At 40.5% G+C, this 18,777-nt stretch overlaps 1 protein-coding gene across 5 annotated transcripts in view; it reads left to right on the top strand.

The window, feature by feature from the left end:
- Nucleotides 1–18,777, top strand: part of ELMO1 (engulfment and cell motility 1) — a 594,484-nt gene that overhangs the window by 176,636 nt on the left and 399,071 nt on the right. For all 5 annotated transcript variants that reach the window (XM_047849551.1, XM_047849554.1, XM_047849553.1 and 2 more), the window contains 2 exons: nucleotides 1,262–1,302; nucleotides 2,336–2,408. In XM_047849551.1, coding sequence (XP_047705507.1) covers nucleotides 1,262–1,302; nucleotides 2,336–2,408 — 114 coding nt within the window. The remainder of the gene's footprint in view (nucleotides 1–1,261; nucleotides 1,303–2,335; nucleotides 2,409–18,777) is intronic.

Raw genomic sequence — 18,777 nt, 5'->3', positions numbered from 1 at the left:
GGGACTGTGAACAGTGGTCAGAATTCACTAATTTGTCAGAGCAGACATGGTAACATCATGTCTCAGGGCTATTCTGTGACATGAGAGAGTAATAAGCCAAAATCCTAACCCTTAACCCTTTTTTGATTTTTCTGCTCATTGTATTAATTCTCATTTATTTCTTATAGCAGCCCTGAGGAATGGGTAGGTCCTATGCCCATTCTACAGATAAATTAGTTGAGGTTCAGCAAATTAAGGGAATTATATAGGTAATACTGCAGACCAGTTAAGGAGCTAGGATTTGAATTGGTTCTGCTTGATTCAGTATTCATTTCCCCATAACACATTGCCCTTCAGAGGGACAGAAGCAGAACATGTTTATATGTAGACAGCTTTTTATATGTTTGTATCTGAAAAATCCAAGACCATGTGTTGTATTTCTTTGATTTTTCTGCCCCCTTTATTTCTTGCCTGTGATTTGTTCTTTCGGTTGACATGCTACTGCCCACCCCAGACAGAGATAGATGGGGGGTCTGTTTTCGTCCAAAGTAGAGAGGTTTCAACATCACTGGGTGAGCTGTGTGTGTCTCTCTCTTTGCTGCATTCCTTCTCTCTGGGGGCAGGCGGAGCGGAACACAGCTGTGGCTGTTAGGCCTGGAGCACAGCTGTAGTCAGCCGGCCAGTTGACACCATGGCACATGGTGTCATGGTCTCATTACTCAAGTGTGTCCAGCTCAAGCTGCTGCATGATTGGCATTTGTCAGGGCCACGGTTAGGAGAAGAATTCTATGCACTTTGTAGGAACAATTTCGCAATGCCTCCTATTCCATTTGCCACACGTTCTCATAAAAATGTCCTGAATCCAAGCTTGTTTGCGTAACACCACACTGCTGGTTGCCTGCTTCGTGTACTGATCCTGAGGAATTCTGGTTATCATTTGACCTTGGGGCTCTCATTGCCTGTGAGGTCGTTGAACAGAGCTCTGTGTTCATCTTGATTTTAACACAGCTACGTTAAATATGATGCATGTTTTGTTCAACTAATAATGTTAAGAATAGAAAAAGGGACCACAAGGATAGTAAATCATTAATATATCGGGCGGTGATGGCTGGTAGATTACACCTTGAGAAAAACACCAGACTTATTGACAACAACCAAGAATAGCAAATGGAAGTTCTCCTTACTTAGATATCTTTTTATTAGGCTCCTTTTCTTCTTCTTTTTTTAATTTAAAATGATGAAATGAAACTAACAGCATTTCCTTTTTTTTGCTATTTTGCAGAAAAAACCACTGTCTGCAATAATAAAGGAAGTCTGTGATGGGTAAGTGTTACTTAGGATACGTGTGAGTTGCTTCAGTCCACAAACTGGAATCTAATAAAATATTCCTGAGCAAGTATTATTGCTCTATTATTATTATTTTTAGTTATAACATTATTTATAAGTCACTACCTGACCTCCGCAAAGACATCAAGAATCACTCTGTACGATTTACATGCCCTCTTACACCAAAAATTTTCTGTTGTTCCTCAAAGAGCAGAAAGTGTGAAATGGCTGGTGTGTGCACATTGGGGCTGGTTTTATTTATTTTGAAAAGTTGTGGTTCATTCATCCTACTCAGCAGGGAGCAGTCTGAAGTTCCTGAGGTTAAATACACACCTCATCTGGTATAAATTGAGAGGACCATTCAGGCTCCCATAGAAGATGAAAGAATTTAAAGGACAAGTCAGTGTGTGGTTTTGCTGCCCCATGGAACTTGACAGTGTTACAGCTTTCCTACCTCTCTTTGGCTGGCCTTAACAATCCAAAGGGAAAGCATGTATAGAATTGCATGAGGTTTTTCTGCTCCAAAGCAGAATTATGAAGACAGTGTTACTTGGAGTTTATTTAAGACCTGGGATACTTGATTGGAATGTTTCCATATGCAGCAAGCATAGTGATTAGGGATTGCAGAACAGAGACCATTGGAATATAACAATTATCAAAAATTTAAATTGCATTCATTTCTTCTGTGTTCCTCTTTCTGCTCCATTCCTTCAAAATGGGGGAGGAATATAACATTGTATTTAAACACCCCTGCCTCAAAGCCATGAAAATGAAATGCTTCAAGGTGAGCCACATTCCATCCACTAGGTGTGCAATAGGACCACGATGATCCACAGAGGAAATGATTGGTCAGGGCGATGCAGGGTGGGCTAATGTCATTCCAGTGTTAGGAAGCTCACTGGGGGGTGTGTTGGGTACTGGCCAATTTCCAAATGTAGAGTGCTTCATCCTTCTAATTCTGTCACACTGTAAAAGTGACAATGACCCAGTTTTTTTGTTTTTCTGATCAGTTTATGCTTATATTTTTAAGGTGGTCCCTTGCCAACCATGAGTACTTTGCACTGCAGCACGCCGATAGTTCCAACTTCTATATCACAGAAAAGGTAGGTCAACCACATTATTTAATCTGGGGCACTTCTATTTAAAAAAATTAAAATATGACTGATATTTCCTGTGTTCAGGACTAGACCAGACCTGCTGATCTAAATTTTAAACGTCTATCATCTGTAAAAATAGTGTGCAGAGCAAAGACTGCTACTTTAGTATGAACAAGGCAATAGTTAGCATCTTCAGGAGTGAAGACCAGATATGTTTCTGCATCACGTTTTAGCAACTACATCTGCCTTCTAACTGTGCATATACTAGTCATTCTTATTCCTTGGTTACAGCATTTATTTGATGTTTAATGACTCCTTTCTCAGACTGCTTTTTTTTAAAGAACAATCTCTTAAGTCCTGTTTAAAGTAGTGGAAACGATGATAAGAAACCTTTTCAAAGGCAGCATTGTGTAGACACTGAGTATTCTGTGGCTCAGGGAACCTTGCATTCTTCGTGGGGGATTTTTTTTTTTTTTTTTCTTTATACTCTTTAAGAAGCTTGGAGGAGAAGGAGGGAGTGGTGAGGACTAACGTGGTTGTGGCAGCAAGTAAAAGCAATGTCTCTGAGAGATCCCTGACAGGAGAAGGGAAAACTAATATTTATTCAACACCTACTGTGTGCCAAGGAACTGGGCTAGGCACATTTACATCCGTTTGTGCGTTTCTTCCTCAAGACTAACCTGTGTTGGAAACAGTATTGGCTTTGGTTCACAGATAAGAAACTGAACCATGAAAGTCCAATGGCTTGGCCAATATCTCACGAGTAGTAAATGATACAATCAAAAAACAAGTTTAGGTTTTTGTGCTTCAATCATTTTGCCTTTTGGGAATTTCTAGAAGAGCTTAGTGTTTAGTTAGTTTAGTTTTATGAAGAATTCACTGAAATACATAGAGTCAATATTGTCCTCATGGAACTTTATAACCTTGTGGACTTGGTGGGGAGGAAAGGCTCAAGTCCCCTGAACAGTTTTCATGACAACAAGGTAGTCAGTTCTGGGACAGAAGTGAATACAAAGTGCTCTTAGAGGAGGGGGTTATTGGGTGACCTCAGGCTCCAGACTTTGTTCCTCCCAATCAGCAGTCCCTGGAGCGACCATCAGTTTACCTGTGAATCAAGTGGTTGTGCAAGGTGGAGGCTGTAACGAGGGTCCTGCAGTTACCGTGAGGGCTTGCTGTCCCCAGAGGAGTGTGTGTGTATGGGGGTTGGGGGCAGATGGCAATTCAGTCCAGCCCAGTAGGAGTATAGCCACAGACTTGGGAATGCTTCTCAGAAACTGCTTTGTTCTTCCCAGATGGACACTGGAATTTTCATAACTGATCATGTTTTTCTCTTCCTACTAATTGACAGAAAGCTGAGAGTCAACAAGTGGACTAGATTTCCTGGCCTGTGTTATATTTAATTTTACTTGTTCCTTTGATGTGTTCTACAAACACTTAGTTTCCTGTCTTTATTTTCCCTTAGCTTCATTTTCTTACTATTTTTCATTGATTCTTTACTGATTTATATAATATGCATGCTCTTCTTCGTGAGGTAAAGAGGGTATAAATAAGTAAGTTAAATGTTAGCAGTTAAACATACTGCTGTGGATATCTTTAAGCAGAATACAGTCTCATTTCAACTCGGTTCACCTTTTAAAGATAACTAAAATATTACAACTTTTAGGGTATTATCAGAAAAGATTGGATGGTTTCCTACTATTTGGAGCATAATATGAAAAAGTGTAAAAAGTATTGAGTGATATAATTATAGGGCGATAGAAGTTATAATGGATTTTTCAAATATCACCAATTAGTGGGCAGTGCTATCAGTTTTGTTGGTTGCAACAGCATAAAAAATGAGAGTAGAATAGATCACAGCACTTCACCTGTGTTGTTTGTAAATCCTTGTGTCATACACACACATATACAAGACATGTGTATTGTGCTGGTTTTTTTTTTTTACCTTGGGTTGTGGTAAACCACAGCCCAAAGTCACGGAATCACAATATCCCTGCATTTGGTTAATCTGTATTGGCTTGTGTCCCCTGGTGGCTGTCCTGTAACCTGTCATCATTGGCAAGAGACCTCAGTGTACTGTAGATGACTAGGATGAGATTCTCAGACTATAGAACATTCTCATTGCAAGGAGAACCTTTTAGAAATGGACATTTTCAGATCCCACCCCTAGAGACTCAGATTGAGCTGGCCTTGGATATGGCCTAGGATTTTGCAGTTTAAGAGCCTCCATGGAATTCTAATGGAAACCCTAGGACCACCTGGGGGGATATAGCTCTGGGGCTGTTTTTTGGTACCAGTACTGTGTGTACCACAGAAGTTATGCACTAAGTTTGACTTAGAAGTGTGTGTGCAGCCAATTCTTGGAATAATTTAAAAATTCATAAAATATTTATGCTTTTGTTCTAATGAAAATTAATGTATACACAGAAAAATCAAACTACTCAGAACAGTGGGAAAATTATTAAAGTAAAAAAAATTAATGTTTTATTTATTTTGGAGAGAGAGAGAGAGAGAGAGAGAGAGAGAGAGAAAGAGAGGGAGAGGCAGGCAGGCAAAGTACAAGTGGGCAGGGGCCCAGAGAGAGGGAGACACAGATCCCAAGCAGGCTCCAGGCTCTGAGCTGTCAGCACAGAGCCCAACGCTGGGCTTGAACTCGTGAACCGTGAGATCATGACCTGAGCTAAAGTTGGACGCTTAACCAACTGAGCCACCCAGGCACCCTGGGAAAATTGTTATTTTATCAGGCATCTTAGTTGTTTTTCAGAAAATCTTGTGTTGCCTAAGAACATTGTTAATGTTGAGTTTGAAAGGGACCGCCACCTATGTTTGTCATCCAGTCTGTCTGTCTTCAGGGGGCAGTAGCAGAGATTATTCTTTTATTAAGAGTTTAGGGAACGAGAAGACTCATCTTCCCAATTATCGCTCTTTGTTTGTAAATAGAATGTCATCACTCTTCCTCCTGCAGCTGTTAGTGGGCACAGCTGTGTGTGCATGTGATACAGAACTCACATGTCATGCACAGGGCAGGAGAGACCTTGGATCCTGGGCCACAGGGGCAAACCTGGGCTGCCTTCAGTCTGCTGTTAGGTTAGTGCAAATACTCCTATACATAGAGCCCATTTTCCATTTTAGCCTCATTTTGGTTACTTACAGCCCAGTGAGTTGTTAGGTAATATTTGCATTACCATGGTAACTGGTGACTAATTTTTGAAACTTGTACATGTTCTTCTTAGTTACTGATTTTCCCTTGCATATGAGGTGGTCTCCCCCCCTCTGCCAGAGATAAAATATCACCTGTAATTTGAAAGAAGAAAAATTCTCCAGGCTCGACAAGCTAATGCATTTTGTGACTGATGGACGGATGCTTGTAATTCTCTTCTAATATCCTCAGGAAGGCACCTCCCCTACTTTTCTCATGTTATCCAAGTGCATTTTTCCAAAATAGTCTCATTTGCTTATTGGGCCATTAACTTTGGTTTTTCAGTGGGAGAGAATATTATGTTGTTGAGCAGTGTTCAGCAAAAGCATAGCATAGAAATCCTTACAGAAAGTTAAGGTTTAGCTGCTCACAAGCTCAAATTCTGCCCTAGAAATTTTTATATGTCAGGATGATGTCTGAATGAAAGAGAGAGAGAGAGAGAGAGAGAGAGAGAGAGAGAGAAAGAGAGAGACAGAGGCAGGAAAAAATAAAAAATAAAAAGTGAATTGTGTATTTCACAATAAAAAGTGAATTTATTGGGGTGTAATTGACAAAATTGTAAGATCTTTAAAGTACATGGTGATTTGACCTATGTATACACTGTGTAAGGATTCTCCCCATCTAATTAATTAACACATCTATCACCTCATGTGCTTATTTATTTATTTGGTGGGAACATTTAAGTTCTGTTAGCAAATTCAAGTTATATAACACAGCATTATCGACTGTAGTCATCATATTTTGAATTAGATCTTTAGACCTTGTTCGTCTTATAGCTGAAAGTTTGTGTTGTTTTACCAGTCTCTCCCTATGTTCCCTGTCTCCTATCCAGCCCCGGAAACCACTTTTCCACTCTCTGTTTCTATGAGCTGGACTTAAGTGATACCATGGAGTATCAGTCTTTCTCTGCATGATTTATCTTACTTAGCATAATGCCCTCAAGGTCCATCCATGTCCTTGCTAATGGCAAGATTTCCTCCTTTCTCATGGCTTAATAATATTCCACTGTGTATATGCCACATATTCTTTTATCCATTCATCCACTGGCAAACACTAAGGTTGTTTCTACACCATAGCTGTTGTGAATAATGTGGCAATGAACATGGAAGTGCAGATATCCCTTTGATAGCCTATTTTCATTTCCTTTGGATAAATATTCAAAAGTGGGGCTGTTAGTTAATATGATAGTTTTATTTCTGAAGAGTTGAGGAACCTCCATGCAGGTTTCCTTATTGGCTGTACCAATTTACATTCCCACCAACAGTGTATGAAGGTTCCGTTTTCTCCACATCCTGGCCAACACTTGTTTATTTATTTGATGATAGCCATTCTAACTGGTGTGAAGTGATATCTCATTGTGGTTTTGATTTGCATTTCCCTGATAATGAATGATGTTGAGTACCTTTTCATGTACTTATTGGCCATCTGTGTGTCTTTGGGAAAATGTTCATTCAGTTTCTCTGCCCATTTTTAAGTGGGATTATTTGTTTGTTTATTTGTTTTTGCCATTGAGTTGTGTGAGTTCTTTATATATTTTGAGTATTAACCCCTTAACAGATGCAGGATTTGCAATTATTTTCTCCCTTTCCATGGGTGGCCTTTTCATTTTGTTGACAGTTTCCTTTACTATGAAGAAGATTTTTAGTTAGACATATCCTACTTGTTTATTTTTGTGAATTGTGTGTTTAAGTATTCTGGTGGAATTTGTCTTCCAAAAATTTTTTATATGGAGAGACTGCTAATAAGCATTCTAGCTCATTATCCTCATTTCAGTCTGATGATGTGTGTATTATTGTCTCCATTTTACAATGAGGAAGGTGAGACTGAGAGAGAGGTTAAACAACAAGTTGTATAGGTCATGCAGATGGGCAGTGGTTAAGCTGAGTCTTGGACCTGGGTGGGTCTTTCTTCAAAGCTTTCTAGGCCATCTCCTGGAAACATTCTGTCCCCACTGCCCAGGCCCCAATATGTTTATGATTCTTTTCTGAGGACCCCAGACCACTGATCCTGATGGTAATTGCCTCACGAAAATACATACAGGAAGTTACAGCCAGCTTCTTGTGAGCATTTGTTACCAGCTTCAGTCTGTGGCTTCCTTATTCCCTAAAAGGATAACTTGGAGGAAGTTGTAACAAGTAGTGTTCCACTCCCTAGAAATTAGCAAAGTACAGCTGACCCTTGAACAACAGGGGTTTGACCTACCCTGGTTCAGTTATACATAGATTTTTTTCAATAAATATAGTACAGTACTGTAAATGTATTTTCTTTATGATTTTCTTAATACCATTTTCTTTTCCCTAGCTTACTTCCTTGTAAGAACACAGTATATAATACATATAACATACACAATATGTGTTTCTCAGCTGTTTATGTTGTTGGTAAGGCTTCCAGTCAACAGTGAGCCATTGATAGTACAGTTTTGAGGGAGTCAAAAGTTATATGTGGATTTTTGACTGAGTTGGACGTCAGTGCCTCTGACTCCTATGCTGTTCACAGGTCAACTGTACATTTTTATTTGGATTGTATGGATTATATAATTGTGCAAGGTAGTATTATTGTACTAATACCGTTCTTTTTAGGAAAGTTGCTTTGTCATCCTTAAACCTAAGCATTAAGAGAGAACAGGGCATAGTGAAGGATGCCTTTGGTAGACTGTATGTTCCACTGTTAACCCCCTACTAAGACCTGTTTCAGAATGTCTGAAGTATAGTGATATACCTTGGTAGGATCTTATTTAGATTAATTCTTATTTTGTAGGAAGAGAGATGGCCAAGCCTCATCTGGGCTCTCTTAGCCAAGCTGGCTGCAGCAACCTTTGGGAAGGAAATGGGGTCATTTGTGGGGCATCCCTTTTTATGCCATTCTCGCTTCCCAGATGTTCTTGGTTCTCAAAGGCCTTGAGCCTCCCAGAACCTGGGTAGATAAGGATTGTGTCCCTGGGACTTGTATATTCTACCCGGTCAGGAGATCACTCAGTTAACCATGTGGAATTCACTTCAACTGTCATGCTTTGAGTACTGGGCTCCATAAAGGGCCTAGTGAGAAGAATATGTTCCATTCTCTGCATTCGTGATCTCACTGTCTAGTGGGGGGACATAGTCTTGAAATGGGCACAGGTTTTAAGGAAGGAGAGGAAAGAACCGAATAATTATAGGAGGGAGGAGGTTACCAAATGGGTCTTTGAGCAGGCTAACTATGTCTGATCTGAATTTGGGAAATATATTCATTTAAAGACCACACTCTTTTTGTGAGTTTTAGCATCCTGGCAGGCCAGTTCGGGAGTGCTCTGGTGGGGGGAACAACTACCATGAGCATTTATTGGATGCTTGCTCTGTGGCAAGCTGTCTGCTAAGCGTTTTGCATGGACTGTTTGTCTTATTAAATCTTCATGGAAAGCCTGTGAACCGGGTTTTATTGTTACATGTTCCATTTTACAGAGGGTACCGCTGAGGGTCAGGGGTGTAAGGAAGTAAGCTGGGATTGGACCCAGGAAGTCTGACTCGAGAGCCAGTGTCCCACACTCTTGGGCTGTGCTGTGAGGCAGGCATTTCCGGCACACCTCATCATGCCGTACCAGAAATGGGAGACATACCAGTTCTGGTGCTGGAGATGAAAATAGATTCTTTCATCATCTTCTTTTGCCTTCCTAGTTTCCTCTGCTGAAAGTCCTCATTCTACCAGCTCTTGACCTCCTGAAAGCCCTTGACTCGACATACATCCTTGACCCAATAACCCAATTTGATCAGCATTGTTGGGCCAAGTAGTTTGCTTTAAAACTTCTGAAGAGGTACACACATCACCAGTAGAGCCTCTTTTCCATTTGGAGCAAAGCTAGTGAGTCCAGGGGAACTGGCTTCACCTCTGTATGGGAGGGTCAGCTTTGTGCAGAGATGGTGGATGACACCTGAACTGGGTCGGCTAACACAGGGGTACGTGTCTCCGTTGGTCACTACAGAAAATGAGAACAGGAGCGTCCTGTGGCTGGCTCAAGATCGCTGTAATCAAAACAGTTCAAATTTGTGCATATGCCTTGGGTAATTTTTATTTCAAGCGTGCCCTTTTTTGTACGGTGGATGTAGGCTGTCTAATAAAGAGAGAGCAGGGGCATTTTTGTTAATCACATCTTTCTCTGTTTTGGGTTGGTGTCCTGAAGCACAAGACATCTCACGTCAACCTGGCTCATCTTCTAAAAGTGGCTAAAATCTTGTGGGGTTGGAGGTATTTCTGAGAAAAGATTGGGGAACTTTCTTCTATTTTAGGTATAATGTGAAAGTGCAAAACTTTTTGGATGATAAGATTCTAGGACAATAGAATTAATAGTAGGGGTTTTCAAGCTGTAGATCATCCCTCATTAGTGGGAGTTACATCATTCTAGTCAATTGAAAGAGCTTTAAGAATGGACTGTAATAGAGAACAAAAATAACAGTCTGTTGCATGTGTTGTTTTGCTTCTCATACATTCATAAAATACATGTGTAGTCTTAGTTTTGCCTTGGTTTGGGGGCAGAAGTGTTGGAGAGTCACTGAAGATCATTACAAGGGAGGGTTCGCTAGGGAGAATAAATACAAGGCTGTATGTGAAATAGTTTAAGGAAGCCTCGCGATTGGAGTGTGTTCTTCCCTGAAGAAAGTGTCACGCATCCACAGACCACCACCAACACCGCCACCAAACAATATGCAAAGCAAACTGAGGCATGTCTTTTCCTGGGGAGCTGTCCTGCCCCTGGTTCCTGGGCAGGAACCAGACAGCAGCTCTATGGCCTGGTGCCCTGTGTCCTTTGCCTATTGTCACAGAGCCAATGGCACCACGAGCTGACACATTATCCTAGCTGGGCCCCCCCATACTCTCTTCTGGGAATCTGAAATTCAGGGGTGAGTTGGGTGGTGGTGTTTGCCGGAACGGGCAGTCATATGGAATCACATCTGATGGCAGATAAGTCATCCCGCAAGCCAAATAGTTGGTAGAGCAAGCTGTAAGCGCACAGAGTAAAACCAGCCTGCAGGAAGGATTGAGGTTAGTGGGAATGAAGGCCCCCCGAGGGAGTCGGCAGTGGTGGAGAGGGAGAAGCTCCCATCCTGATTTCCCTCTCTGCTTTCTGTGTCCTGTCTTTGCACCCCTGAGAGAGGACCTGCCGGGGCTTTTCAGTCCCACCCCTTTACTTAAACCACTTTATGTGGGTCTTGGTTACTCTTGATCAAAGAACTTTCACGGGCATAGGCATTTTAATTTGATCAAACCAGAGCCCAGGAATGTTGTAAATTTCCTGACCCAGCCGCATTCCCTTTTCTGCCGCCTACGGTAGAAGATTCTGGATTTGTTCAACAGAAGCCACTGTCACCACCTCTGCAAGCTGCCCTCTGCCAGGTGTGACCGGCACGGGCCCCCACCTGCAGACCTGAGCCAGTGCCCCAGGACCGGCTCTCAGCAGGCAGGAATGCAAAGAAAAATGTTCCTGCTTTTCACCTTGCCCTGTCCGCTCAACTCTCCTGGGGTTCCTGACTCTAAGCATTTCTTCTGTGCTGCCCCTTTGCTCTCTCCCGTGCCTTTCTCACAACCTGCTGCCTGCTGTGGCCTTGTTAAAGACTCTACGTTCACATGTACCTTGCTGCTGAGTTCTCCCTTTTTTTAACTTGTGATTGAACCTGACTTTTATTATGGACGCTCCTTGCCCTGATGGCTGCTGGAATGCCTGTCACCAGCTTTTGGAAAGCACTGGACTCTCCTAGATAGGCTACTTGTACTGGATCTGCCAGCTTATAACCCAGGGCTGTCAAGCAGAAACAGCCATGCCAGGAGGAAAAAAAACAAAACAAAACTATGCATGCGTATGTTCGATAAAAGAAACTTGTATGGACTTCCCGGATGTGCCAGGCACTGTGTTGAGCCCAAGATAGTTCCAACCTTCGTGATTCTCAAAGTCCAGAAGGGAAGAAAGACAAATAAATATTTAGCCCAAATTAGCCAGTTATAATTGTTAAGTGTCACAAAGGACAAATGTAAGCATCCAGACCTAATTTAGCCTGGAGCAGGTGACATTTAAGCAGATATCTAAGACAAAGGTGCAGGGGGAGGCCCTTGAAATGGGCAAAATGTGGCCAGAGAGTTTTGCATAAGCCTCAATTCTCAAGGCCTTGTAAGGCCGTATTAAGGATGTTAAATTTTATTCTAAGGGCATTGGGGAGCCTTATGGTTCTAAGCTAAACCATAAATGACTACAGACTTCCCTGTGATTAGTCTGAATGTATCATGCTGGAAGAGTGGTCAGCCTATGCTAGAAATGATCAGAAAACCATTTACCGTGGAGAGGAAGGAAATGCAAGGGTATTTTGAAATAGATCTAGAGACTGACATCAAATGCTGGGTAGCTCTCTTGATTCCAAGGAGAAAATGGGACCAGATAAAAATCTTCTTGAAATGTCTGCCTTCAAAAAGCTTGCCACGGGGGCGTCTGGGTGGCTAAGTCGGTTAAGTATCTGACTCTTGATTTTGGCCCAAGTCACGATCTTATGGTTCGTGGGTTTGAGCCCTGCATCAGGCTCTGTGCTGACAGTGTGGAGCCTGCTAGGGATTCTCTCCACCCCCCCTTCTGATCCTCACTTGTGCTCTCTCTCTCTCAAAATAAATAATAACTAAACTAAAAAAAAAAAAAAAGCTTGCTTTGTATTAACCTCCTTGATATCTTGGCTAAGGTTAATAATAACATATTGCAGTTAAATTGAACTGTTCTCTTTATTTATTTCCACAGTGCTGTCTTCTTGATAAATTTGTTGATTTGCACAGCCAGATAAAATGTTAATATAATTATCTGACTAACATACTCAATTTTAACATCCCTTTTGGGTACTCCTAATATAGAACATAAAACATTTTCTAACTTATATTCATAGGAAAATAAGTAGAAAAAAATCTTAATATTTCCTGTAGATTGGGGCATAGGAGTGAAAGAGGGAGAAATCTATTTGCTCAGATTTGACATTTAAGCATGTGATGGGATGAAAAAGATAAGTCCCTGATTTCATAGAGTTTTCAGTCTAGAGATAAACTAGATAGACACCAATTGATGATGGATGGGGGTCATGTTTGAAAAGATTGGGAATATGATTTTTGAATCAGTTAGGTTTATAATTTGATCCTCTGTGGACCTATGTGATTCAGTGCACATTTAAAAAATCTGTTAAGTAGAATCTGAACTCTTATGCTTTATTTTTTAAACATCTGACTCATACACCATAAAATCTGCCCAGTTACTATATATACTGCAATGGTTTTAGTGTATTTATAATATAATATGTAGTGTTTTACTTTTTAGATAGTAAGTCTGTGTCATGTCCACCTGGGGTACTTTCATTTTCCAAAACAGCAGCTCTCAGATTTAAATGCAGATCACGTGTCAAATCTAGAGGTTTAGATTCAGTAGATGAGGGCTGGGGTTCAAGCATTTTTAACAAGGCTGTTGGTCATGATTGCACACTACCACTAGAAGTGTGAGCAGGTTCTGGATCTTTCCCCTTATTCCTGCGTATGATGAAAATCCACATTATGAAATCTTATTGGCCTATAGGCCTGGGTGCTCCCTGAACTGGAGGCATCATTTTACTGTTGCTGAGAGAGCATGAGGTCCAATTTCTTACTTATTTAACCTGGCCATCAAGGCATGTCACAGTCTCGCCCCAGGCAACATTTTCAATGTTGCTTGTCTATCTTGTTTTCTCAACTTCAGAGAAACTGCCTGAATAAACTCTAAATAAACCTTGCTTCTGGAATTCAGTCCTGTTCTTCCTCCCGCCCCTTCCTCCTATTATCGTGTTTCAGGTACAGGACTAGGTGCTTTGGATAAAGACACAAAATAACATACTCCTTGCTTCTGGGGAGATGAATCTTCGCAACAAACACACACTGGAAGCAGTCTTATTAAAATAACTGCCATTTCAGGACAGCTGACCTCTTCTCCCTACCAATCCTAAATTGTTTGAGCTGGAAGAAACCTTGGCTATTTGCCTGAAAGAATCTTAACCCCAATTCTGGAGATTAGTTTCTTAATTCAGTCTTCTTTGTAAATTTCTTCCCATCTTTACTGCTTTCAGAATCATTGTTTCTTTAGTTATTGTCTGGTAGTTTCATTTGTAGAGAATCAGAACCTGCATCTCTTTGCTGTTGCCTTGAAATGATGTTTAACTATTTGTGTGCTAATTTGTATTTCTTCTCCATGGGATTCGAAACACCTTGCAATCAAAAACTGTGTTCCACCTCTAGACCCCTTTTACCAGTGTCTCACCTGGTTTCTTGAACAAAAAAGAAATAGGTGTTTGAGGACTGTTTGTTGATTTAATGTGATGCAGTTTTCTCTGTAAGATAGAAAGTACAATTAGTCTCTTAATAAATATGTATGATGTTGGTTAATTCAATTAACAGAATAGGCACATACACTTTCAGATTATTCACCATGGAGGAATTGTAGAGTGAATAAATGAATCTTAATGCTTCTCTAAGAGTCTTAAATCAATGTTAAAAAGTTGAGGTTGGCTTTGGTCCCCCACAGCTTATTAATTATCTCTCTAAAATAAGTACACTATATATATTCACACACACACACACACACACACACACACACACACACACATCTGAATTTGATATTCACACATTGCTGAATATCAATTAAAATTTTTAAGGGTTCATGAAGTCTCATAATAATTAAATCAGTTCTATGGATTGAAGTACTCCCTATTTGGAATAAATGACCTATTCCTGAGAACATGGTCAGCTTTAGGAATTTATCTCTAGTTCACTGCAATTGCCATGGGGAGGGAAAAATAAGAGCCCCCTGTACCTTACAGTATACAAATAAATCATTATTATGCAGATAATCAGACAGTAATATAATTTTAGTCAGCATTATCATTTTTATTTTCATTATAGCAAATTACAACCTCTAAGAATCAAACTATACTTATGAAAGATAATTTACCCCAAATTATGTGATTGTTCAATTCTGAGAAAGTGTATTTTACTTTATTTCACCCTGGGGATCTATTAATATTCATGTGGCTCACCTATCATAAGTTCTTCACTTTAGTCAATTGACTCTAAGGAAGCAGTAGTCACAGGAGAGCAGAGAGGATTCTAGGCTTAAATAAATGAATGCTTCAGACTTTCCGTGAAGGAAAATATGGGCCATGGCTTAGAAACCTTGTTGGCATTCTCTACCCCACCCCCACACACTCTTTTTCATTACATGAAGGAGAAGTTTATGATAGTCACACTCCACAGTGGTGACCCATTTTCCAATAACCAGTGAACAACTGAATGCAGCTGTTTGCAGTTGGCTTTGCATGTACATATGGTGAAAACATGTCACCAAGAACAGAGGTTGGAGCCAGCATTTTGACCAAAACAAAAAACGCTTTGAAATAATGTCATTTTGTGTTGGCTTGTGTCTTGGTCCTTTTAGGCTGTTATAAGAAAATACCCTAGACTGAGTGAGTGACTTATAAACCATAAAATTTTATTTCTCACAATTCTGGAAACAACAAGTCCAAGACGGAGGTGCTGGCAGATTTGGTGTCTGGAGAGGGCCTGCTTCCTGGTTCAGAGGTGGTCATCTTTTCACTGTGCACTCAACATAGCAGAAGGGAGAGAAAGCTCCAGAGGGTCTCTTTTTATAAGGACACTAATCCCATTCGTGAGGGCTTTACCCTCATGACCTAATCACCTCCTAAAGGCCTCACCTTCTAATATCATCATATTGGGCATTAGGATTTAACAAACAAATTTGGGAGACACAAGCATTCACTCTGTAGTAGTATCTTGCCACATGTGAACCAACACTTTTTTATAATTACTCCCCAGACCTTACATTTTGAATTTCTCCAAGTCAGGAACCAAAAGATTATTAATATTATTAACATTTACTTTAGGTGGCGCATGGGTGGCTCAGTCGGTTAAGCATCCAACTCTCGATCTTGGCTCAGGTCAGGGTCTCATGGTTCGTGAGTTCTGAGCCATGCATCAGGCTCTGTGCTGACAGTGCAGAGCCTGCTGGATTCTCTCTCTCTTCCTCTTTCTCTGTGCCCTTCCCCCATTCACGTCTTTCTCTCTCTCTCAAATATATAGACTTAAAAAAAATTCTACTAAAGAACATACTAGATTTTTCCCAGTTCAGTAGATGAAGACAGAAGGCTGGGGTTGCGCTATGGGCAAGATGATGGCCCTATGGCACACCTGGGTGTTTGATTCCTGTGATGTTATTTAGGATGAAATGGTAGGTACTGCTTGGCTTCCCTCAGCCCTTTCTCAACCTATCAAGCTCAACTTATTAAAATTGGAATACACACACAATCACACACACCCACACATGTGTACATACTCCTCAGACTGTCCGGACCTTCCTCACGAGCTATGCAGCCCTGGGATTGGGCTTTGGCCAGCCACTGCCTGTTCTGGGAATGTCATCTCACCTCTATCCTGGTATTTTGTTCTCAGTGACTCAAACTAAATTGGCAGTAGACTTTCTGAAGTTTTCTGTAAAAACATTTTTTTGGGTGGTTTTAGAATTTCCTAATTAGAGTTTGGGAATTGGATGGGAGCTATCATTTTAAATCATTTGGTGCTTTTCCTCTAGGGAAGACTTGGAAGAATATATACTTATTTCAGGATGAAGAAAAAAAAAAGCCAGTCTAAGTTGAGTCACATAAATGAGAGGGCGCAGGAGAGAGGAGGTACTGACTGCCATCAGAATTACTCAGATGTCAGTGGTTTTATGACATGTTATTTAATGTTTACCACTGACTGTTGGATAGAGGCTATCATGGTGATTACACAGGCAGCTAACTTTTTTTTGCTTAGGCTCCCTAGCTTGGGTTTGGTAAGATAGGACTGCTTCTAGAATTGCAAGCAAAGATAAATGCCAGAGGTCATGATAATTCCATGTTCTCTAGTTCAGTTATTAAACCAATGAATAGGTTGACTCAAGTACTCAAACATTTAACTGTGTCATGCTCAGATACAGAATGAGTGACGCACTCTGAAGGCAGGCACTTGTTTACCAAGAATGGCCCTAGAAACACTAGAATACTCCTAAACAAAACTAACAATAGTAAAAAACAAAACCAGTTATCAGTGGAGGAAAACAGTTCTGAGAAAGGCTCTGTGATTCTTACAATGTGTTCCAAAGCCAGCAATTTAACTGCAGATTTCCTAAGCATAATCTCATTCATGTTTTTTTTTTTTTTTTTCTTTCAGAAATGAGGTTATTTTTGTCTAGCTATTAGACTACATTTTCTCAAAGTTTTAGGCTGGAAACAATATAGACATCATGTGTTTGTGTCAAAGGATAAAAGATTCATAAAACAGGGGCGCCTGGGTGGCTCAGCTGGTTAAGTGTCTGATTCTTGATCTTTGCTCCAGTCTTGATCACACGGTCATGAATTCAAGCCCTGCATCAGGCCCTGCGCTGGGTATGAAGCCTACTTAGGAAAAAAAAAAAAAGGTTAATGTAACAATAGTCACTTATACTATTTGGAAAGCCTTTAAAAAATTTATTTTTAATGTTTATTTTTGAGAGAGACACACACACTCAGAGCGTGAGTCGGGGAGGAGCAGAGAGAGGAGACACAGAATCTGAAGCAGGCTATCAGCATAGAGCCCAATGCAGGACTCGAACTCCCAAACCGTGAGATCATGACCTGAGCTGAAGTTGGATGCTTAACTGACTGAGCCACCCAGGCACTCCTGGAAAACCTTTTTTTTTGTTGTTGTGATTTTTAGTATGTTATTTTCTGCATTATTTTATATTTTAAAAATGTTTGGGAAGACCTATCAGGATGAATTCATGACTATTAATGGTTGTGATCCACAGTTTGAAAAACATTTTATTACAAGGTCCCAGACACAGATTTCCTCATCTTTTAATCTCAATGTCTAGAACAGTGCTCGGTAGATATTTGTTTCATGAAAAATGACTACCCACTAGAACAGTAAGTCAGTGACCCAAGGACAGACTTAAGGGGTAGGCATGAAACAAAGATCAAAAGAAAAAAGAGAAATAAAAAAAAAAAAGGAAGAAAGTTTGGTAGACAGACTGGAGAGAGAAAAGAGATTTTAATCTCCACCTGTTTGCAGTTTTCTGGATGTGACACTGGGTGACATAAGGGTTCTAGATTGCCCACTCTTTCCACTGTGATCAGAGTTAAGTTACGGTAATAATTATTGCGTGACCTTTTTTTTTTTTTTTTTTATCTCCATTGTTCCAGCTGTCTATTGTTGCTTCAAAAAACACCCGAAACATAGTAACATAAAACAAAAACCCATTATCAGTGGAAATGATTAGTTATACTCATTGATAATCTGGGTCGGGGATTTGAACATGGCAAAGCAAGGTTGATGGCTTATAATTCATTGCTTGGAGTCTCATTTGGAAGGACACAAATATCTGGGAGATGGAATCATTTGGAAGCTTCTTCACTGGTCTGTTTGGCTTCTGGACTGGAATGACTCAAAGGGTGGGCACCCATCAGCTGGAACCATAAACTGAAGTGCCTACATGTGGCCTTTCCATGTGGCTTGGGCTTCCTTGCAGCATGTAGCAGTGTTCTGAGAAGCTCCCTGCGACGGTACTTCCTAAGAGCCAGTGTTTCAAGAGAGCCAAGCAGGAGCTGCATGGCTTTTGATGACCTAGCCTTAGAAGTTCTCTGGAATCTTCTGCTATACTCTTTTGCTTGAAGCAGTCATAAGCCTGCCCACAATCAAGGGCAGAGGACAAGGGACCACCCTCTCTATAGAAGGAGTGGCAGAGAACTCTGGGGCTTTTTCATGAAACCACCGTATGCAACATCTCTTTAGCTTTCTCTTTCAGGGAAGAGCTGTGAGACAGGTTTCCTACTTTCCAGAGATTATCCAAAGATTAAAATGTGTTTTTTACTTTTGCTAGATTTCAACTGCTTAAGCTAAGAGGAAGAAGAAAATATAAAGGAAGAAAAGTAGAAGAAAGTTTGCATCATTAAAACATACAGTAGCAATGAGACAATTTCCACTTTGTTAAAGTATACAAGAGGCGAAAAGATCTGTTGCTTCTCTTTTTTGAGGATGGAGGGGGGACAGTGATTGTATAAATTGAGAAAGTGTTCACAGGAAAATAGAGGGAATTTATTAGATACTTTGATATTTACTCCTTCTTCTTCTGAG

This window comes from Prionailurus viverrinus, chromosome A2 (genome assembly GCF_022837055.1).
Source record: "Prionailurus viverrinus isolate Anna chromosome A2, UM_Priviv_1.0, whole genome shotgun sequence".
Lineage (NCBI taxonomy): Eukaryota > Metazoa > Chordata > Mammalia > Carnivora > Felidae > Prionailurus > Prionailurus viverrinus.
Note: the sequence above shows the minus strand (reverse complement) of the source record. Positions and strands in the feature narration are given on the sequence as shown.